Source organism: Monodelphis domestica, chromosome 2 (assembly GCF_027887165.1).
Source record: "Monodelphis domestica isolate mMonDom1 chromosome 2, mMonDom1.pri, whole genome shotgun sequence".
In the NCBI taxonomy this organism is placed as follows: Eukaryota; Metazoa; Chordata; class Mammalia; order Didelphimorphia; family Didelphidae; genus Monodelphis; species Monodelphis domestica.
In genome coordinates this window covers 414013187-414038077 of record NC_077228.1, presented here as the reverse complement: position 1 = coordinate 414038077, position 24891 = coordinate 414013187, and the positions used below count along the sequence as shown (strand labels likewise).

The following is a 24891-nucleotide window of genomic DNA, read 5'->3' as shown; positions in this document are numbered from 1 at the left end:
GAGAGATATCTAGATCAGAATCAACTTTTCCAGTCAACAAAGTGTTTCCCATCCCACTTCCCAAATTAATATTTTCATAATAACAATAGCTGCTGCTGCTGCTGCTGTTGCTACTACTGCTACTACTACCACTACTAGTATAATGACTACTACTGATATTGATATCTATAGAGTACACTAAGATTTGTAAAGCACTTTTCTCCCTACAACTCTGTAAGATGCAGACTGCAAACAATATTAATCTCATGTCACAGATGAGAAACAAGGCTCAGAGAGGTTAAATGATTTACCCAAGGTTAACCAATAAAGCAATGAGCATCTAAACTCACTCCAAATCTAGTGGTCCTTCTTATTTACATTCTGTAGATTAGAATGTGAGCTCTTTGAAGAGCACATTCAGGGCCTGTTTTTGTTTTCCTTTCTATGCCAGCTTTTTACCTGGCACATAGTAAGAAACAACACATTCTGGCTGATCCACTGACTTTCTCTTATACAGTGTTGCCCCCAATTATCACCATCTAGCTAAATGTTTATTCCTTTCCCTTGCCTACCCTATTTTTATTTTATTTTTTAAAACCTTTCCTTCTGTTTTAGAACTGATACAAACTATTGGCTCCAAGGCAGAAGGACGGTAAGGATTGGACAATTGGAGTTAAGTGACTTGCTCAGGATCTCACAGCTAAGAAGTGTCTAAGGCCATATTTGAACTCAGGAATAAGGTTCAGGACACTATATACTGGGTCACCTGGCTGCCCTATCAAAGAGAGAACTCACCTCAAGAAGATCTGGATTCAAGTCTTCTCTCTCTAAAGAATCCTGGCTGCATAACCTTCTCAGTTTAAGTTACTTTCTAGGGCAACTCTCAAAGATGTGATAATATATATTAATTTTAGGAATCTGTGCTATCAGAAGACAATTACATTCTCTTTGTAAATATGCTTCCTCCCTTAATCAACTTTCAATCTCAATCTAGCATAGGCTGCAGAATCTTGGAATTATATAAATAAATAGGAATTCCAGGAGAAAATTTCAGTGCTAATTGCTTCCCTTCTAAATTATTTAAATATCTCTATTTAAAAAATAGTTACATGAAGCCACTTAGAGGGTATGAAAATAGTTTAAATCCTCTATTTTATTATAAAAATATTCCTTCACTTTTCACCTCCTAGATTAGCATTTAGGACCCCATTCAATATATTTCCAAGTTACAAAAGATTGTTACAGTTCCCATAGTTTAGAAAATGCATGCTTATTGGCCTTACTTTTTTACTAACCTTTCTCTCCTCAGCTCCACAAAACCCACCTTAGAGATAAGGCCATTTTAGAAGAGGTAGATTGGGATCCCCAGTATCTCGAATTTGATTTACGATATCGTGGTGTTAAGAGCCTTAGTTGCTGGTTATTGTAGAGAATGAAAAGGGAAGAACCCTATTGGTATGCCAGACCATAGGTTGTCAACACCAGTCATTTGAAGCAGATCTAGCAAGTCATAATGTTAAAGTAATTCAGGTTAGGCTCTGCATTAAGTGCTGAAGGATATAAAGTCAGGCAAGAACAGTAGACACAATTCCGTGCTGGGAAGTCAGGAAATCTGGATTCCGGTTTGGGTTCCATTGCTGAGGAGCTGCATATCTCTGGTGGAGTCACAGAGTGTCTCTGAACCTGAGTTTCCTCATCTATAAAATGTGGGGGCTTGGAGCTGATTAAGCTAAAGGGTCCCTTTCTGATTAAATTTCTTCACTTCTAGAAATCTGGTGGGAAAATCCTTGAAATCCTCAAGGCCATTTCAAAAAGATGTCTCAAACTGCATTTGCAATTCACTTCTCTTATTCAGAGAAAAGTGAAACGTTTTCCCTGAGTCCTCCAACTTGGACATGACTCTCTAAAGGAGGAAATTAGACCCTGCATGGATAATATTCAGATATAAGACAGTAATTTTGGAAGAGAGCTCATCAAGTACTCATTTTTATTCCTAGAAGGTAACAGATATGGAGGAGATAAATACACTTGCAATTTCCCCAGACATGCTTATGTTGGAGATTATTTTCAAGTTTAGACCAAAGACCAGTAATGGGTTTGGATGACATAGAAAAATCAACATTTTCAGCTATTTCTTTTACTGGATCAGCAAGAAAGTATTTCTCCTATGAAGAAGAAATACTTACATATCTCTTTTTTTGTACCCTGCAACTTTGCTAAAGTTAATTATTTCCACTAACTTTGTAGTTGATTTTCTGGGGTTCTTTAAGTAGGCTATCATATTGTCTGCGAAGTGTAATAATTTAGTCTCCTCATTGCCTACTTTAATCCCTTCAATTTATTTTTCTTCTCTAATTGCTACTGCTAGTGTTTCTAGTATGATATTAAACAATAGAGGTGATAATGGGCATCCTTGCTTCACTCCTGATCTTATTGGGAAGGCTTCTGATTTGTCCCCATTGCAGATGATGTTTGCTGATGGTTTTAAATACATACTGTTTAGTATTTTGAGGAAAGGCCCTTCTGTTCCTAGACTTTCTAGTGTTTTCAGTAGGAATCGGCATTGTGAAACACACCTCTTGCTCAGAAATCTAGATTTAGATGCAAAAATTCTGATATTTTTGTTTGTTGAAACTTTATAAAAACTATGTAGAAAACATTATTTTTATTTATTTGTTAAAGAATTTGTTTTCAGCAACATTTAATACACCAGTGTTGACCTGTCAGAAAAAAAACTGGACGAGAGGAAGAGCCTCAAATGAGAATGAATTTTTAAAAAATTAATAGATAAATTTTCAAAATTACTGAAATAAAAATTAAATATAATATTTTTAAAAGACTATTTAGAGGAGAAAATAATAGAAGCAGCAATATATATATATATATATATATACCAAAGTGTCTGAGAGAAACTCAATATAATAAATAATATTTATATATAATAACAATAAATAACAACAAAATGTATGAGCTCCCATCTGACTTCACTAATCAAGCCCTTAAATTTTGGTTCTTGTCATTACAAAGTTGCAGGTTTGGGAGTGTTGCAGGGAGCCATGAAGGGTGGTAAACAGCATGCAGTCACACATGAAGGACATCACCAAAAACCTGATCAGTGTGCAGATACTGCAAGGCTCACCGTGTTCTCCTGCCTTTGCCGTAATTGTAAAGTCAAATCACTCAACATTTGACTGAGAGTTGCCCGCACAGCAGTATTAATACTACGTTGGTGACAGCTAGAAACGTATGTCTCAATGCACACCTGGTGGGGAAATAAGATAGCAACACACACATACCATGTAGATAGAGGCACATTCATTAACAACATTTAAAGAGAACAACAGAAAAGGATGTCAATTTCCCTCAGGTACAGAAAGTCAGCCTGAATTAGGTTTATCTATTTGTTAAATTTCCAACCATGTTAAAATGGACCCATGAAAATGCCTTCTCATTTTTAGGGGAGAAAGGAGGTAGAAATTCCTGGTTTAGCAGTCTTACTTTTCTATATTTTTAAATGGTGACATATTCAAAACTGGTTCCTATATGTGGCCCAAAGGCACAGGAAAAACACTAATGAAGAATAACAATAATAATCAATTACAATAATAATAGCTAGGAATTCTATAATGCTTTAAGTTTCATAAAATGCTTCACAAATATTCTCTTAATTTATCTTCTCCACAACCCTGAGAGATAGGCACTATTATTATCCTCACTTTATAGGTGAGTAAATTGAAACAGACAGGGATTTTTATTAATAGTAATAATGATTAAAACTAGCATTTATATAGTGTCTACTCTGTGCCAGGCAGTGTGCTAAGTGTTTTACAAAATATTATCTCATTGCATCCTCACAACAACCCTCTGACATAGGTGCTATTATTATTATTATCCTCATTTTACAGTTGAGTATACTGAGGCAAAAAAAGGTTAAGTGACTTGCCCAGGATCACACAGTGATTGGGGTTGGATTTTTAACTCATTTCTTCCTGATTCTAGAGCCAACATGCCATCCACTGTGCTACCTAGCTGCCTTAACTCAGGAACTCCAATTGCCAAGTAATTTCATCCAAAATAAAACTTACTGCACTAGAAGTCAGTCTGAAAGTACCTCCCTTACCCTATGCCAGTGATGGTGAATCTTTTAGAGACTGAGTGCCCACACTGCACCCTCATATTACATGTGAGCTGCCCCCTTACCCCAGACAGGGGAGGGAAGAAGAGCTCTCATTGGGTTGCTGGGCAGAGGGGTGGGTGATGTGAAAAATGTCCTCAGACATGGTAGATATGGGGAAGGAAGCAGCCCCCTCCAGCATCTGTGCCATAGGTGCACCAACAAAGTCCTGTGCTCTCAGGAAAATAAAAATGATTTTTTATAATCAGTCCTAGTGCTTCAGGTTTGAAAAACATATGTCCTTTGCAATTATGATGACATGCTTTTTGTTTTTCAAATTTTGTTCCTTGTATGAGAAAACACACCTGCCTCTTGTAACTATTTTTTCATTAATGAATGCATAAGGAAGTCATTGAGCTATAGCAGACCTATGGAAATGAAGGCCATTAACCATACTTAATGATCCCTGAAAGCTTTACATTGACTTCAAAAACCACATATTAACATTAACCATGCTTTATTGTATTTTTACTAATTTTGTTAAATACTTCCTGGTATCAAATCACACATTAATTTAACTTAATTAATTTAAATATTTAGTTAACTCATTCCCAAGATTTTAATCCAGAGGACTACACTAGGATGATTGTGGATCACATATAGTTTACAGGTGCAAATGTTTTTGATACCTCTGCACTACAGAATAACTGTCATTGTAAGTTTGTAAATTATTCTGTATTCTAAATTATTGAAAAAAGGTTGGGTGAAAGGAGCTTTTCAATAATATAAAAATTTGAAAATTATAGTAACTTTTAATAAAGCACATATACATATATCCTCTTCTCCCTCATATGACCTTGTATTATTTCAGCTGTTCATAACAATTAATTTTATTGTCATGGCACATATCTAAAGCTACAGCAAGAAAGGAATAATCCAGGCACCAGTGATTTCTATTCTGGGGGGCACTCCCTTTAATAGTGTCAGCCAAGATAATAAAATGTCTCCCTTTACACAAGTGGCAGGTTTCAATTCCAAGATTATTAACTTGCCTGGGAGAGAAAAGAAATGTTTGGCTACTTGGCAGGAAAGATTTCAGGTGGGCTATGAAAAAGTGGCATTTGGCAGATAATTGAATTTTAAAAATATTCTTCTTGATTTCAGCTTTTCTCCTTCTATATGCCTTCAATTAGTCAAATGAGCTTTTAAAAGCTAAAGCATACTTGCCAGCTGTCCTGGGTTGACTCATTGTGGTAGTTTAAAATAAAGATAATGAATAATAGAAGGACTAAAGAGCAACTTTTTACAAAATTACTTTGTTACTAGTTAATTTAAAAATCATTCTCTTACTTGGCATCTGTATCTAGATCATGATGAAATGACACAGCCTTTAAAAAACAATAAAATTGCATTTTGATCATAAAAAGGTTTTGTTTTTGCATAGGATGTAATGACTTAGAACCATTTAAGCATGTTCAATATTCCAATTGAACACAAGCAGATTTTTATAACATTATGTACACTATGATAATACCATCTGTGCTTCATAAGGCAACATTTTTTCATAAGGTGCTGGAAAGTTTCCAAGTTGGTACTTGATTCATCAATGAGGATCTCTGAATGCAGATATTTTTTCTCTAATTTTTGTTGGGGATGGGGTATGGTTGATATATTTTCATCCATATAGGGTTTTCCCACTGTGGAAACACCCTTCATAATGCAGATCAGAAACCCATCTACAAGGGGCAACTGGGTAGCTCAGTGGATTGAGAGTCAGGCCTAGAGATGGGAGGTCCTAGGTTCAAAACTGGCCTTAGACACTTCCCAGCTGTGTGACCCTGGGCAAGTCATGGCCTAGCCCTTACTGCTCTTCTGCCTTGGAGCCAAAGATGGAAGGTAAGGGTTTAAAAAAAATCCATCTTCAACTAATAAGGCTATGGGACAATGGAAGATGGAAAAGATAAGTGAGTTGCCAATTGTAACATTGTTAGTATGTTTCTGAGGCAGGATTTGAACAGGATTCCAGAATTTGAAACATACTTAATCTTCTACACTAGGCTTTCTTTTTTTAAATACGCACAAGTTGTTTTGCACTTTTAAAAGCCTCGTAACCATGCCACTGTGTCCTGAGAATTAGGATAGTATCTCCTGAGAGGCAATAGAGAGAAGGTCTACCTCAGAGTAAGAAAACATCAAAGCTTCATATCCAACCTCTGATACATATAGGTTTTATGAACCTGGCAAATGATTCAACCTCTCAATCTCATTCCTGCTCCTCCTTCTGCATTGCCATATCGCAAAATGCTCTAAGGACAGAAGCTGAAGAACAGTTACAAATCTGCATTGTATCTATGAAGTCACAGTTATGGGCTCAAAAGCATGGTAACTCATATAATTTGGTTAAAAATTATATATACATATATGCACACATATACATGTATATATAAAACAACCCAAATGTGCAAATCTCACATGAAACTGGTAAATACGACTCTAAAACACTACATCTCTTAACTGCATCTATCACTATCAACTGTAGATACATGAAAATCAGTCTAGATAAAATGTGAGATCATATGGAATTGCCAATCATAAAAAAATAGAAACAAGTAGCTAAATTCTAAGTCAGTGTTTTTGGGTTTCAATTTCTTTATTATGATAAATTTGCAGCGACAAATGATATGACACTAAATAGTATCTATTTTTCCTATTGGTATTTAAAAAGTGAATTTATTTAATCTCCAAAGTTTTTAAAAAATCTATTTATATTTGTAAGGGAAAAACAATTACAACCAGAAAGTTCACTTTCAAAATAGGAATTGGATAAATCAATGCTGCATGAAAGTAAAAGGGTGGATAGATAGATGGATAGATAGATAGGTAGATAGATAGATAGATGGATGGATGGATGGATGGATGGATAGATAGATAGATAGAGTAGATACATGATAGACATAGATAGATAGATAGATGACAGACATAGATAGATAGAGATAGAGACAGATAGATAGATGATATAGATAGATAGATATATAGATAGATAGATAGATAGATGATAGACATAGATAGATAGATAGAAGAACAGATAGAAGGATAGATGATAGATGGATAGATGATAGATAGGCAGATAGATAGGTAGATGGATGGATATGTACCTACATATGTATAATACATCAAATAATAGTACCTAATTTACAGAGCCAGAAGTAATCCCATTTTATTCCATTTAATAGAATGTAAACTTCTTAAAGGCAGGGCCTGTTTCATTTTTGTCATGTGTTTCAAGCATTTTGGATGGTGCTAGGCATATACTAGGTACTTAATAGATGTTGGGGAACTGAACTGAATTCTCCTGACAGTAAATGAACCTTAACTTTCCTGGTTCTTTTTGAATTCTAAATCCTGCTATATAATTTATTAGTGAAGTTGAAGGGGAAAATATTCACTTCCGAAATTTATCAAACTAAGTTAATGAATTCAGCTACCTGGATTTTCTAGACAATATCAAATGAAGAAGTTGTATTTTTTAAAAGCTTTGCAAAAAGAATAACTTTTCCCCAAACATATCAATTTAAGGATTGAAATGTATGATCATCCTAACTATCATTAAGATCAATGAGTTTCTCTATGTCGAGGGTTCCTCTACCTCCAAGAGTTGCTAAGAACAAGGAGATAAAGTTAGAAACATTACCGATATGTTGCAGGCTGAGTTTCTGGCAAAGGGTGCATTGATTTCCTTTTTCAGTTGCTTCAAAACTGTGCTCCCCCTAACACAATCCCTCTACTTTCATAATGTAGAACTAATACTTGAACTCATCAGTCTTGCCCACGAACCAGGGACCCAGCTCTATACCTTGGGCAAAGCCAACTGCACAGGAGCACAAGAACGATGGCATAAGGCAGTAAGGAGCTGAGTAATGGAGAATTTGATCATTTCATGCATTCGTGGACATCCAACTTTATGACATGCTAAACACAACTATGAGCAAAAACACAATGGGTTAGTGAAATAAAACATACATTCCCCTCCACCCCCCCCCCCAAGCAAAAGAAAATGCGCTAAAGAGCAAGGAATAATGAGCAAACCTGAAGCAATGAAGCATTCCATTTTTCCAATGGGGGCTGATGATTAACAACAGTACTATATAAAGCAAGATGGGAAGGAGGGGAGCTGGGGTAGCCACAGGTTCTCAACAGAGGACCAGTGACTTAATAACATGCCATTTATACCTGGAAATAGAGGGTCTCCTACTGTTTTATTTTTAACTCCTAGTATATATGCACAAATCTAAAGAAAAAACTGTATTTGAAATTTTGTTCTTGGACCTGGGCGAAATGTACATGTCAGAAGCTCTACATTGCCATATCTATAGCTATTTTCCCGTTTATAAGGGGCAGTGGACAACATTGCTTAGATAAAACAATGTACACTGTAAAGGCATTGACTCCTAGAAAAGAGGAGCTTAGGCGGTTCCCATTAAGAAACTAAAGGTTTAGTCATTTTTCAGTAGTGTCCAACTTTTTGTGATCCCATTTGGGGTTTTCTTAGCAAAGATACTGAAATCATTTCCTTCTCCAGTGTATCCCCATTTATAGATGAAGAATAGAAGCAGACAGGGTTAAGTGACTTAACCAGTCACACAGGTAGTGTCTGAGGCTGAATTTGAACTCAGATCTTCCTAGCTCCAAGTCCAGTGTTCTATCTACTGTACCATCTAATTGGAATTAATTTATTGATGAGGGAACCAAATATTCAAAAACTAAACCTAGAAAAAGTAATCTATGGAAAAATCTGCAAGAGATTTCCTCTAATAAAGGGGTTATACTAGATCTAAGGTCCTTTCTAGATCTAAGTTCTATGATCCTACGATTCATACAAGCAATTAAGGATTCAGGAAAAGAATTATTGTATGACAAGGTGCTTGTTAAACTGTTAAGCCCTATATGAATAGAGGTGGTTGTTTGATAATGATGATGATGATGATGATGATGATGATGATGATGATGATGATGATGATTCTAAAGCTCAAATCCTGATCTCAGTTATACTAAAACAATTCATCCACCATGGTATTTCTTCTACTATCCTCCCCCAAGTGGTGTTGCCAATATTGTTTCCTTTTCTTCTTCCTATCAATATGTTTGTAGTTGTTACAGATATAGGAAAAGTCTTGGTTTGCCAAGTATCTTAAGATATTTCCCTTAGTGAAAGGTTGCCAAAAAATAGCCAATTCCAGGCTATTTTGTGGTGTGGTATTAAGTTAAAACTATTATTATTATATATATTATTATTATATATATTATATATATATATTATATATACTACTATTATTATATATAAAACTATATATTAAGTTAAAACAAAAACACTGGACTGGTAGTCATGGGTATTGGAAGCATAATGGTCCCAGTGCTAGTCTTGGAGTAAGGAAGACCCAAATCGATTACTACCTCAGACATTTACTAGTTGTGAGATCTTTGACAAGCCACCTAAACTTTTGGTGTCTCAGTTTCCTCATCTTTAAAATGAGAAAGTAGGATTCAATGGTCTTTGATGTCCCATTCACTCTGAATTTCTGGGCTTCTAAGTACAGACCTCACTAAATCTTAACTAAAATCAGCCCTTAGCCATTTATGATCCCTCAGAGCAGGCGACACTAATTTGTTTGGCAAATGCTCCACAAAACTGCCTTGAGGACACAACAAAGGAAAACCTCTATATTGGCCTCTCTCTGATGATCCCAGTCAAATGAGTGGTTCTTGATTCATTTCCTCAGAATCCTTGAGGACTCCAAATCTCAAGTTCAAGTTTTGGGAGAACCAAGACCTGGTTAAGACTTTTCTTTCTCATGATTTTTCTGCTTCATTAATGTCAACAGGTTGAGGAGGATGTAGAAAATCAGGTAGTGGGCATACACTGAATATCTACTATGTGCTGGTCATGGTTATGTGAAAAAGCATGACTCAATCCCTACCCCATGGTCCATCAAAAAGAGTGAAAGAAGTATCTTTTGATCCCACTTTCTACCATCTAAATCCAAATGAGGTCCTTGACCATCATCAACTAAGGCAGTAAAACTTTATGGGAAAGCAAATGTTTAACTCCTAATGAAAGAAGAAAATGGAATGATGACAACGGTACACTGGAAAGAGCATTATTGGCTTTGGAGTTAGAGGATCTGGGTTCAGATCCTGGATATGACCCTTACTATCTATATTATCTTGGACAAGTCACCTAATTTCTTTGAGTCTCAGTTTCTTAATTTATAAAATTAGATAAAATTAGATAGTCTCTAAGGTCCCTTTTCAGTCCTAGAATCTAAGAACCTATGATTCCATGAGGTACCATGTTTGTAGGTCCCAAGGCCATTATAGTCAAATAGGCAGATACCTAGTGTAATTGATACCTCAAAGTAGTCAATCCAGAGATGCTAAAATGCCTGACAATATCAGAAGAGATAAATTTTGGAAGAGAAACCTAAGGATGAAGTGAAATCTCCTTTCTTGCTGATAAGCTTCACTGGTCATCAGGGCTCCACTTGGTCTAGGGTGCAAGTCCTACTTCTTTTGCCCAGTTTTGGACTAGGAGAAAACATGACCAAATAACTGATGTACAACCTAACAACAAAACATTCCCAAAGAACTCAGCACAGCCAGCCTAGTGACTGACAATGCAGATAGGTTGAATTGCATCTAGGGTCTTTTTTTTTTTATTAGCTTCCTTGATTACTTAAGGCACTTGTCAGAAATAGTATTTCCAAAACAATATAAAAATCCATTGACTATTTAAAGAGTTATAGGTCAAGGAAGAGACATTTTAGCAAAAAATAGAACCAATTCTGTTCATCTATAGGAAATAACTTGACTGAGTGGTCATATATTTCAATTTGACCAGTGGTAGAATCATAATCTTCAGATGTCATCAATTGAGTATCGTATGTTAGCATTATCAACACAGTATAGGAGAAAAAAGTGCTGAACTTTCAAATTGGACCCTTGGGTTTAAATCCTTCCCTCATGTGTATCACCTATGTATCTTTGATCAAATCATTTAATTTTTCAAAGACCAAGTTTTTTCATCTATAAAATCAGCATAAAAACACTAGTACTACTTACTTCACAGAGCAGGTGGTAAGGAAAATACTTCATACTATTTAAGAGTGAGTTATTAATAATTTGTGATGAGAAAAGTGGGAAGTATCCTGGAAGTTCTGGGGTCAGGCAATGCTCAGTCCTTCAAAATGACAGCAAAAGGAACATATCATGGATGCATCAGAGGGGAAATATCTCATCATTAGGTTGTTCTGATATTTTGTTCATTAAAATATTTTGAAGCAATAATGTGACAGAAAAACACTAGTTACAAAGTAAACAATATTTATGGAGCACCTTGAGGTTTGTGATGTGCTTTTTAAAAATCTTACTTGATGCTCACAATAACCCTATTAGATAAGTGATCTTACTATCCCTTTTTGGGGGATGAAGAAACTGAGACTAAGAAAGATTAAGTGACATGCTCAGATTAGTATCTGATAGCTTTCTCTGGCCTTCAGTTCTCTCATCTGTGAAATTAATGCAGTTAATTAGTTAGTTGACCTTTAAGGTCTTTCCCAGCACCATGACTTTCTGACTGAAAACACTTGGATAAAGAAAGGATTTATTACTTTTGTATTGAATTCCTTTGTCTAGTGAATATATCTATTATCGGTTTTCAGTATCAGATTTTCTGTGTTTACAGATGCTTGATTTTAACCAGTTTTGCTTGTATTTATCTTCATGGAAGAACTAAGACCCCCCACCTACATAGATCTGGACAGAAAGGAAATGTTTAATATATCGATGTCCTTCCATACTGGAGGCATAAAAATGGATTGAGACAAACTCCTCTCTTTGCAAAATCTCCAAAGAAAATAATATTTATTCTACATATAATGTATTATTTTCAATCTGAGGTCTCTTGGTTGAACAAAGCAAATAGCATAATCACTTGGAGTAGAGTCTTCCTATTCCAGTTCTTTCCTACCTAAAATTATTTACCTTCGCAATATGTAGAACTTCTGTCTGTGGTACCACTGTTCTTATCCAGTTCCTAAGGCATGAGTGCTTTTTCTTTTCTTTCTTTTATTTTTAAGCCCTTACTTTCTGTCCCACTAACAACTCTAAGATAGAAGGGCAAGGGATAGACAGACAGGGTTAAGTGACTTGCCCAGGGTCATATGCCTAGGAATTATCTAAGGTAAGATTTGAACCCAGGTCCTCCTAACACCTAGCCTGAATTTTTATCCTCTGTGCATCTAGCTGCCCTATTTGACTGATTTCTTGCTCCCTATATTTTCCTTATGGCATGACAGGAGTCTGATATGCCACTTCAAAATAGGTGGAGTAAGATTTTACTCTGGTGACTTGTGGATTGATATTAAACTAGCATGTGCTAGGATTACTTCCTATCCACTTCCATACAGAAGCTTGGTAGTGTAGGGTCATATTTTCGGTCAACCAGATATCCTATTGCCCAGAAGTTAATATTTTTCTATTTGAATAATGTTGTTGTTTAGTCATCCAGTTGTGTCTGATTCTTTGTGACAGCATTTTGGATTTTTTTTGTCAAAGATCCTGGAGTGGTTTGCTATTTCCTTATCCACCTCATTTTATAGATGAGGGAACTGAGACAAGTAGGGTTAAATGATTTGCCCTTGGTCACACTACTAAGTGTCTGAGGCCAAGTTTGAACTCAAATATTTCTGACTTTAGGCCCAGTAATCTAGCCACTGTGCCACCTTGATGCTATGTCTACAACACTAAAAAATACAATTCTGTACATGTTTCACTTATTCTATGATGTTTTAATATCCCAGTAGGGTAGAAATAATGCAGAGCCTGGAGTTAGGAGAACTTGTTAAAACTCTGCCTGCTAACAAGAATTACCAAAAGTAACACTGATACTTGGTGGGCTAAGACCTATGACTCTAAAAAGGAACAGGACAGTTGGGGAGATTAGGGTAACTTAGTGTATTAAAAATAAACTCATATTAGCTAATTCAGGAAATAGATGTGGAGAGTATAGAATAACACATTTGGCAAATATCAAAAGAGGCAGAAAAAGAAGCAACATTATTATATGACTATACTAACAAATAACCTAAGCAAAAAGAATAAATAGATAAGGATATTGGGAAATAAATTATACATCTGGCAAAGAAGTTTGATGATAGTGGTAGGGAGAAAATCAATTAACAGAATATCTGTTAGAACTTTATCTCTATCAGAAACTGAACTCACTTTATCCATCAAAAGGTGGAGGATACAAATATATGAAGTTCTACTTTGAACTTGATTTTCATCAGCAAGTGAGAAATGGTTGTTAAAGTAGAAATAATTGCAATTGTTGAGGGAAAGCATCATTCCATCTAAGTGTGTAAGATAGAAAAGGTCAGAAAAACTGAGCATCTTCTGACATGTAGCCTAGATTCTAGAAAAACAGATTTCAGAGTTGAGAGAAAGGATGAATGGTATCCCATGAACTAATGTTCTTTAGTACACATCAGTTTAGGAAGAGTAGGGCACCCTGGAAATACTAGAATACTTATGATGAAAAGTGCTACCTACCTCATTAGAGAAATGATAGACTAATAAGAAAATGAAAAATACATTTTTTGAAAATGGCCAATATGGGAATTTGTCTTGTTTAACTAAGCACATTTGATACAAGAGTTTAGTTTTTGTTTTTGATATAGCAGATATATTCCTAATTCAGTCAGTGATCTATAAAGAGAATGAGATAACACTATAGACTATAATTGGAGAAAGGTAAATGTTCTAATTTTCCACAAAATGAAATAGTCTTCAAACTACAGGCCAATGATCTTGACTCTGACTCCTTGCCATATTGCCAAACACTATATTCTTTTCAAAAACTTACCTTCTGTCTTAGAATTGATACTAAGTATTAATTCCAAGACAGAAGAATGATTGAACCTGGGCAGTTGGAGTAAAGTGGCTTGCCCAAAGTCACATAGCTAAGAAATATCGGAAGTTAGATTTGAACCCCAGGTTTTCCTGACCCCAGGCCTGAGAATCTATCCATCATGTGACCAAGTTGCCCCCAACCAATATATTCTTAAATGGATAGATAGCAAACACCTAGAAAACAAAATGATTACAAAGAGCCAGCATTTTTTTAAAAATCAAGAACAGATTATGCCAGGTTAACCTTATTTCTTTTTCTGATAGGTTATTAAATTAGACATTAAATGAGAAGACTTTAACTAAGAAAGAATTTGGCAAGGTTCCCATGCTATTCTTGTAGAAAAAATGGAAAGTGTGTACAAAAAAGAAATATATGTGTACATATATTTATATATATACATGGAAAGGAGGTATAAAAGTTCAGTTAGATTAATTAGGAATTGACTAATTGGACAAACTCAATAGATGGTTGCTTGGGTTTATGGCAAAATGGCAAGTGTTCCAGGTGCTAACCAATAATGAGGTTAAGAATATAAATTATCCATTTTGCTAGTGAAATAAAACTAGAAGGAATTGTAACATTAGAAGGAATTAGATGACACAAACAGGATCCAAAACCTTTTTTTACAAGCTGGATCACTGTGCAGAATTTTTTTAAAGAAATATAATCAGGATAGAAGTGAAGTCTTATACTCAGGTTCAAAAAATCTATTTCACAAACACCAGATGGAGAACACCTGGCTAAAGGACAGTTTGTAAAGGATCTGGAAGTTGTAGAGCACTGCAAAGTCAATAGGAAAAACCAATGAGATAACAAGCAACCAGATTTCATTAAGAGAAGTATAGTGTTCAGAAGTAATAATTTGCTATTCTTGCTCTATTCTACATGGATCATACCATGTCTGAAGGATGTGTTGAGGATCACTCAAGAAGATAATGGTTTTCCCCACACGAGGTTTTTTGCAAAGGCTGGGAAACTACTTGTAGGGAATGTTGTCAAGGGCTCCCTTGTTCAGGTACATAAATAGTATTCAAAATACCTTCCAACTCTGACATTCTGGAATGTCTCTATAATTTATCAAACTATATGACTTTTAATGTATCACTTCTTTCCCTCCAGCTCTATTATTCTCTGCAATCTATGTTACAAATTGATATAATTTTTAAAATTTTAGGATTTAAATTTAACAATTTAAATTGTAGGATGGTGATCCTACAAAGTTCAAAGTTAAGTAAAAGACTTCATCAAAAACATCTTATGAGTAGAAAAAGAAGTGGGTTGATAATGAAGTAAAAATGAGGGACAGCCAGTTGAGTTTTCAGATGAGTTACTGAGTGACCTAAATCTTCAGCATGCTGGACAGATCCTGATAGTGCCTTTATAGTAAAGTATCAACAAGGATCACAGAATTAGAAAAAGCATAGATGGGTAAACATCTTGCTTGGTAGAGGGGGTACTCAAAGCAACGAAATAGCAGAATCAGGCAGTATCAATATATTAGAAATGAAGAATTCTCAGAGAAATATCAATTTGCCTACTTTTCACATATATTTCTAATATGTTTTCTGTGATTATATTTTCTGAAAGTATACAGAAACTGCAGAGCAAGTTACTATTAATCTATATTGTCTTTTGTTATTCCTGATCCATGTACTACCATTTATAATATAAAAATGTTATCATTTTATTCAAATTGATATAACTAGTTTATAAACTAATCTTACATTAACATTATTATTGTTATCTTACCTTTAAATTATAGTAAAGGAGTAGAAAAGAAATAATTTTTTTCTTCTTTTAAAATGCTAAGAATTTTCTTATAGGTGAAGCCATATTATTAGGAGTTGGGTTTTTCTAGTTCTTTATCAATCATGAGAAAATTATTATATAACTTTGTATTGAACCTTTTATTTTATTACCTTTACATTATATTTAAAGCATTCAAAAGAATGTGTTTGGCCTCTTTTAAAAATTTCTGGGCCTATCTCATTTCATCTGAAGCCTTGGATCAGCCTGAATAAGGCCTAAATTACACTGTACACTAACACAAATATGGCATAACTCTGGAATTATCAAGTCCTGTTGGAGAACAATTTAGAAATAAGCTAGCAAAGTGACAGAAGGGAAAGATCCCTAAGCATCAAAAGATTTATTAAAGTACTTTTTGGTATCAAAAACAGTGGAAATAAGGCAAGTACTCATCATTTGGGAAAAAAACTGCTTTGTGAGGGAATATTATTTCTACAGAAGAACATGAGGAAATTCAAAAACTTGGGAACATATATTAACTGACAATGAAATAAAGCAGAACCAGGATAATAAGATCAATAAAGATCACGATAATGAAAATGAACAGGACATTACAATCCATCGAAATTAAGACAATGCAAAGACCAATATTGATTCTGGAGGACTGATGAATAAAGATATAATTCTCCTCTTGCTAAATAGAAAAGTGATGGACTACACTTATAGAATTACACATAGTGTCAGACAAGGACAATGTCTCAGTCTATTTTGCTTAAATTCCTTTTCTTTTTAAGTACTTTTCTCAAAACAAGATTTTCTTGTTTTAGGGAGTGGTACTAAGAAATACATCAACAAAAGTTTTTCAGAATTAATTATTTAAAGAATTAAAAAATGATATGCCTGGTGAAGAACTAGCTACATTTCTAGTTATCTAAAAGCTAAAATTTCTTGTGTAGCAGGCTAGAATTTTTGTCTGCAGCTTTCCTTATTCTGCTTCTTCCTCTGCCAGATTTTAAAGAAAATAAGCTATCATTTCTAATAATTTTTTCATTAACAGCTATGCAAATGAAATGGCATGCAACAGAATATAAAATGGTATTTCAATTTATAAACTTCAATGACAAAAACAAACTATTCATAGAATACTATTTCCTTATTTATATTAAAATCATATAAATGTGACAGTAAAGCTGATGTTAGACTTTTAACAGATAATATTCCAATATTTTTATAGAAACTATTTTCAAAGTGATAGGAGCTCAACATTCCCTAAGTTAGCTTTTTAGTGGCTCCACCTTAAAATTCCTACATGTTCTAAGTTAGAATTATAATATTTTGGAGCTGAAAGAGACTTCATAAAACTATTTTATACCCAAGAAAACTAAGACCACAATAAGTAAACAGACTCTTCTAAGATCACACAGTTAGTGTCCCCTGTTCTACCATACTAACCTAGTTTCACCAACTGTTCACTGTGTAATGCATTATGACCCTAAATCCATTTTTTGTTGTCATTCAGCTGTTTCAGTTATGTCAGACTTTTCAAGTCCACATTTGGTCTTGCCAAAGATACTGCAGGGGTTGGCTATTTCCTTTTCCAGATCATGTTATAGATAAGGAACTGAGGCAAACAAGGTTAAAGGATTTGCCAAGGATCAAAAAGCTAATTAATGTCTGAGGCCAGATTTGAACTCATAATGATGAGTCTTCCTGACTTCAGGCTTAGTATTCTATCCATTGTGCTATTTAATTGCCTCCAGTCTGCCCCACTACTGTGAGCTCTGCACATTATTGCTATTAGAAAGAGCCTTTCTTTATCTCCCAACAGTGCTGTTAAATATGCCCTTGTTCTCTTCAGTCTGAAAGCATCCACCTATCAGAGCCTGCCAGTTCTTAAAAGCCATGCATGGTACAAAGTAGTGGCAAAAACCTCATTATAGCATAGTTTTTAAACCAAGATGCTGCGAAGTAGCAAGAGATATACATCATAAATCTAGGGAGTCTAATTTTCTGCCAGGACAATTCTCAGAAGTGTTCCAAAGTAGGCATTAACATTCTGCTGCAATGGATTCAAAAGAGTAATTTTGTTGATGTTAGAAATACAGAGGTTTTCTGGGGGGGGTGCAAATTGGGGGAATAATTAACTAAGAACCTATGCTTATATCTGTGAAGAAAAATCCCAGGATGGGGAATTCCTCACATTACCAATATAATCTCTAGACTTAAAAAGTTGCCTGGGGCACTAAGAGAAAAATAACTTGCTTAAGGTGACAAAGACAGTATGTGTCAGAGGTCCTTGAACAAGGCTGACTGCCTAACCATTATGATACCTAGGTTCTCCTAGTTTATTATTTAGGTTTAAATCTAGGATAAGCTTCTCATGATCTCAGATCTTATTCTTTTAGAAAAGAAAAATCTCAGGTTTAAACTCAGATGTTTTTTAGTTAATCGTAGGGGAAAAGGGCCAAGAAATCAATACTTAGCCAGCATGGATGGGTCTGAAGGGACCTAGTACTGTTATCATCATAAAGCCCAGGGTTTAGCAAGCTGAAACATGCAAAGCTCTAAAACATGCAACATTACTAGAAAGGATGGGGACTGAAGACAAAATTTCTCAAAAAAAATCAATTCCCATTAATGGTAATTGTGAAGGGCAATAATAATCAGAGGAGGGCTTGCTCTGCATCTAGGATTTCATTTTATGCCAATATGGCATGATGCTTTATTCCTGTTAAAGCAATTCTTAACACTGGTAGCACTGAAGCATGGAATTCTCTGGGGCCACTGAGGAAGGGAAGGGGTACTCACCTCGGCAATCTTCAGCACTGCACTTCCATTCATGTCAAAGGTGGATGAGTAAGTTATGCAAAGTAAAACCTTGAACAAAAGAGGGAAATAAATCACAAAACCATTATTGTTTCATACACATTTAAAATTTCTTTCTCTAACTCTGCTCTCCTTTCCAGATAAGGTTCCTCTTGTCCCATCCACTCGTTCCTAATCAGAAACCATAAATTATTTCCCAACAAGACAGAGAATCCTTTTTTTTTTTAAAAGCTCAGGAACTACCTTCTGCCACATATTGGTCTGAAAAAGTTACTTAATGTCTCAGTCTCCCAGGTAACTCTCCAAAAACAGAGGTTTTTAATCTTTTTTTTAGGTGTCAGGGATCCCTTTGGCAGTAAGGTGAAACCTAGGGACCCTTTCTCAGAATTATGTTTTTAATTAAGGAAACGAACTAAGTTGAAGTTAGAACAGTGTGAAAATAAAAATATAACTCTTTTTCTCCATCTAAGTTCATAGCCCCCCTGAAATCTAGGGGTCTGTGAGCCCCAGATGAAGAATTCCTGATGTCAGAATATAAATAGCAAACAAGATGCCAATATGAATTGGCAAGGGATATTCCTCACTAGGAACTTCCTAAACTAAGGGAATCACAAATCCAAACAACAACAATAATAATAATAATATTTAAGCGTCAGAAGGGAGCAACTGGGGTCATGCTGCTTCCAGTCTAATTCTGAGGGACAAGATCAGAACAGTATTTCATAGGAGAGACATTTGCTTCCACTCTCTCAATTCCCTTCAGAGATGTTACTTTCAATATCAACCAAGCTCAACCTTGGATCCTCTAAACTAAGCTCAAAGAATATTAGGGGCAAAAGAGAGCTCAGAGACCATTTAGCCCAATGTTCTTATTTTAAAGATGAGAAAACTAGGCACTTGTAAGTCACATTAGACCCATTCCACTTACTACCACAAACAGCCCTCTAGGCAAAATGAAGAACACTCTGGGTGGCAGTTGAAAAGACTGATTTAGGCTTTGATGTAAAGAAGCTTTTTAAAAAAATTTTCCAGTGACAAATTCTTTCTAATTATTGGAGATATCCTAAAGTAAAATATGCTACCTTTCAAAATGGCAGCTTCTCCCTTCATCTTTAGACAAAGCTTGAAAGTGCCTTTATTTGTCAGGGATATTGTAGAGGGGATTCTGGTTCAGGCATTAGTATGGTCCAGATGGCTTCTGAGGTGACTTTTATCTATGAATTTCTTTCTTTAGTTCCACTCACATTCAAAGAAGTAAGGGGTGGGGTATCTAGTGAGGAAGAATACTTTCTAATGGGCACAGGCTTTTCCCATTAGCAATTTTCTCCAGAATTCCAAATGGTTCTGCTTTCCTGGCAGGTGGTGTTTCCCCACAGATATGTAGTAGCTTGATGGCAAACTATGAAGAGGGAGGACAGGCTTTAATGGGAACCAGGAGACCAGTGTTCCAGTCTGCCACCCAGCTGGATAGTCAAGGGACATTAAGGAATTGTCTTAAACTCTATAAACCTTAGATTTTCTAATCTGTAAAAATGAGACTAAATGACCACTAGGGTCTTTTCTAGCTTCAACATATTAAGATTAATTTTAAGAATAGATTTAAAAAAAACACTAAAAACCTTTTAAGAACATTAGAAGCACTATCCATTGCTAAGCATCATGGAATAAATCTATATTGCCAATGACATTTTAGGAATGGACTCTAACTGAACAGGCAACAGGCAAATTATCCCCTCCTCCCTCCATCATTCTTCTATTCCTCCACAGTTTTTTTAATGAGAGTTTTAGCAACTCTTTTCCAAGTAGTCAAAGAACTAGCTAGATACCTCAAAAGATGAGTTATTAGAACAGAACTTATAGAAAGCCTAATGCCTTCATTCTCCATGTAGAGAATACCAAATATAAAGTTATGCTAGTCTTTCTGTGTCTACAACTATTATCCTTCTCAGACCTCATGTAGAAATGTATTTTATAATTCTCTAATGCACTTAACATGTAGTTCTATGTATTTCTGAAGTTATATACTATTAGCATGAAGTAGTTGGAATCCATCCATTATTAGTCATCCATTGAAATCAGGAAGACCTGAATTCAAATCCTTCCTCAGACATTTACTAGATATTTAATCCTGGGTAAGATACAAACTCTATGGCAACATTTTCTCAGTTATGAAAATTATGATAGCACCTATCTAATTGAGTTCTTGTGAGGGTTAAATGAGATAACATATAGAGCACTATGCAAATTTTAAAGTGCTATATAAATTGCTGTTGTTGCTGATGTTGTTATTGTGGCTATATATACATATATATATGTATATGTAAAGTGGTGCCAGAAAAGGAGTGGCATACAATGTATATTTTGGAAATTTTGGAAATGCATATTTGGAAAAAGAGTGGGCAAGCTAGGTTAGAGAGAGAGGGCAAAGGAAAATAGACAGTCTTGGTGCTATGCTAGTGCTGATGGCATATTAAAAGAATTAGAGGAAACGCTGCCATGGAGTAGCTGATCATCTGTGGAGGATATGGTAGAGGATATGGACAAGAATCTGAGGTTGAATTGTTTGTGCCCATACTCATGGAATCAGAGTTATTTAAGTAATGAGGGATTATGTTGGTGTCTTATTCCCCTCCTGGATTGTAAACTGTTTGAATTCATTTAATTTCAATTAAATTTTTATTGAATGACCTAACATTTTGTGGTAGTAAAAAAAGAGGGAGGAGAAGGTAGGGAATAGCCCCTGCCCTCAACTACTAAGCACTGAAGGCTAGAGACTATTTATCTAAACTATAGATCTTCTACTCACAATGATTCATACATAAAAGGTAGTTATGAAGAACATATTTCATAAAATCATTGATTTATAGCCAGAAGGGACTGTAGGGCAATTTCTCATTTGACATATAAGGGAACTAAGGCTCAGAGAGGCAATAGCACTTAGGGCTCTAAGTATTCAGAGATAACAGGGTTGCATTTAATGTTCTGAGAGTTCCTCAGACTTGGTATTGTAATCTTCAGAAGAAATTCCAGTCCAACATTACTTTGATTCGGGCATGAAGTACTTATGCCCATTAACCAACACTATAAAAACTGATCATCATCAGACAAGACAGTGATAGTTCAGATAAATTTCAGTCTTCCCGAGTTATTAAGTAGAATAGTCTATAACACAGACATTATTATCCTTGATAAGCAGAAGAGTACACAGTTCAGAAAGATTGCAAATATAGCTTTTATTTTTAGTCAACAATGTTACTCACTTGGGGTATTACCTCTTAAAGTATAAACAAAACTTAACATCTTTTTGAAAGTGCCAGGGAGAGTAGCCCTATTGTTTCCTTCTTTATTTTTCCTCCTCCTCCTCATTTTCTCCTCCTCCTCCTCCTCCTCCTCCTCCTCCTCCTCCTCCTCCTTCCCCTTACATTCCATCTTAGAATCAATACTGTGAATTGGCTCCAAGGCAGAAGAGTAGGAAAGGCTAAGTTATGGGGGTTAAGTTACTTGCCCAGTATCACACAGCTAGAAAATGTCTGAGACCAGATTTGAACCTAGGACCTCTCATCTTTAGGCCTGACTAGCAATCCATTGAGCCATCTAGCTACTCCTGCCCCATTGCTTCTTGGGAGATAAAGACCCCCATAACATGGCTACTCATAGCAAGTCTGGTACATAGACCTTGGGAGGTACCAATATGGGAAATGGATCTAATGATGATGAGAAAGCAGCCATTCAAATAGGGCCTGGCCTCACTTGATCCAACAGGGAGACTGAGTTTTATAGTGCTTCATACCATGAGGAACAATCCATCTCACCCTAGTTGGCCTTACAAATCTGTTTCACTCCATACTCAAATTAGTTAGTTGCATGTTTGTATATGTTGGAGTGTGTGTGTGTGTGAGTGTGAGCATGTGTATGTTTGGGGGTAGGGTGGTGAAATAGGGTTGTGGATGAAGTTATAGGTTCTTGTCCTGGAGCACCTGTCAGTTATTATTAATCATCCATTTTTGACTCTCCATAGTATGGCAGAATATTAGTCTTGGATGCATACTAAAAGATGATTTATTTCCCTCCTTTTACAGATGAAAAAAACTGAGGACCCATAAAGGAAAGTTGCCAGGAGCCATCAAAGACCATGCTGTTTGACTCAGTCCACGTGGAAACTGGGGACTGCAAAGCAACCCCCAGGAAGGATGGAAACACCCACTGAAACCCCTCTAAGTAACTTTCATTATTAACATCCCCTCATTATTGGAATTGCTATGATTATTATTCTTACTTAGCCCCAGGAAAAATAGATGTGAGCAACATGCTTGCAGGGTTAATACAGATGTCCCACTCTGTCCCCCCAGGATATTACCAGAAGAGTCCACTTACAAAATTAAACCTAAGGATTCTTATATACCCACTTAGATAGGACCCTCTTTTCTAGGCATAAAAACTTCTGGCAAATCTGTGCTCTGAATTCTCTAACCTATGTCTGGGTCATGTTGATTCTACCCTCTGATCCTGCACTTAGTAACAATGTTTTGTTGACTATCTCCCTACGTTTCCTGTCTGTTGTTAGATTCCATGGAAACATGTATGTTGAGAATGAAACTGTGTGCCAAGTAGATGTGTGATCATGAAGGTATAAAATAAAGCCAGGCCTCAGCCAAAGTGGAGCAGTTTATCCTGTGAAACCTATGCTGTGGGTTGAATGTGAAAGCTGTGTCCCATTGTGGTAGAGACATGAAGAGAGAGGTTTTGCAGGACAAGCCAAGATGCAAGAACCAAGGCTGGGGACCTGACCTGTCAATCAAGAAGAAGGTTCCAAATGGAATGTTCCCAGGAGAGGAAGTTGAGCTGGCCAGGAGAAACTGAGAAACTTCTGACTTTGGACTTGGTTCCTCTCTGGGGTTGATGCTGAGTAAGGAGGCAAGCCTAACTGTAGGGGCAAGAAGCTGAACTGACCTTGTTAGCTTTCTGTCTCAGACTGAAGGACCCTTGGGGGGGGGGGCTTCTGGAGTTAAGCTGAAAGACCTTGGTGGCTTTGTGAAGAAGAAAGAAGATTTTAACTATTGTCATCCATCTCTGACTCTCCCTCTGTCACAGTTGTGACTTCCCAAGCCCTCATAATCTTCATTTTAGATTAGGGACATTCTCATCCCTCTTACCTCAGTTTCCCATCCTGTTTCCCAATAAACTCCCTGACTTGAAAAGGAAAAAGAGTATCTTTATAGTTCACTCAGGGGGGAGGGAAGAAGCCAAAGGCTTAAAGAAGAACTAGGAGGTGAGGGAGACAGGGAGGAGAGGGTGAAGGAGGGAGGGAGAAAGGGTAGGAGGAGATTAGGAGAAATATTGATTCACTAGTCATCAGTAGGGATCAGTAGGCAAACCCCAGAGTGTTCCCCAGTATCTATCTAGAGCAATCCCATGTGGCAGTATCTCTCTCTATCTCTGCAGCAAGTGTCCCATACCAGCAGCAGCTCTCTCTAGTCATAAGCCAGAGCATCCAGTCATTGCAAGAGAAATAGTTTCCACAGACTACCATTTTCTATATACCAAGCATCATTTCGCTGACACTGTCCCACCTCCAAGACCCCATCCCCTGTGGGAGGCTCACCCCACAGCAGAAAGTGACTTATTTAAAATAGTTACATTTTAAATAGATAAAAATAAATAGCAAATATTTTTTTGGAAGAAGCAAATTTTCTTTCCTATTTGCCAAGCTGGCTTATCTCACTTAAAATAGCTCACAGTTTATAACTTTGAAGCTTGCCAAGTCCTTTCTTCACATCAAACCTAGGAAGCAGATTGGGCAGAAAATGTTACAAGAGAGATAAAAGGCTCAGGGAGGTCAGATAAGTTGTCTAAGACTGAATGACTAATGAAAGTTAAAATCAAGTCTTTTGCCTCCCAAATCCAGCACTCATTTCATGATACTACACTTGGAATTTTCCACTGATCCACTTGTTCTTAAAGAAGCCAAGCAGCAACAAACCAGAAAAATCTCTTTATCATGTTGAATCAAAGTTGGTCATCATTCAGTCATTAAGTTGTGTCTGACTCTTTGTGACCATGCATACCAATGTTATCCATAAAGTTTTCTTGGCAAAGATAATGGAGTGCATACCATTCCCTTCTCTGGTGGAAACTGGTCCAAATTTACTTACCTATACACATTAAGGTTTTGGAAGAGATGACCTCTAAAGTCTCTTATAGTTCTAAATCCATGATACTGTAATCTTAGAGGTTCCTCTCTATGATCTGCTGATCC

The 24891-nt window shown here is 36.0% G+C and overlaps 1 protein-coding gene across 2 annotated transcripts in view; it reads right to left on the bottom strand.

Annotated features, from left to right (window-relative positions):
• Positions 1-24891, bottom strand: part of ARFGEF3 (ARFGEF family member 3) — a 231523-nt gene that overhangs the window by 122898 nt on the left and 83734 nt on the right. For both annotated transcript variants that reach the window (XM_001370224.4, XM_056818873.1), the window contains exons 5-6: positions 18618-18686; positions 3119-3241 (exon numbers count right to left, since the gene is read on the bottom strand). In XM_001370224.4, coding sequence (XP_001370261.2) covers positions 3119-3241; positions 18618-18686 — 192 coding nt within the window. The remainder of the gene's footprint in view (positions 1-3118; positions 3242-18617; positions 18687-24891) is intronic.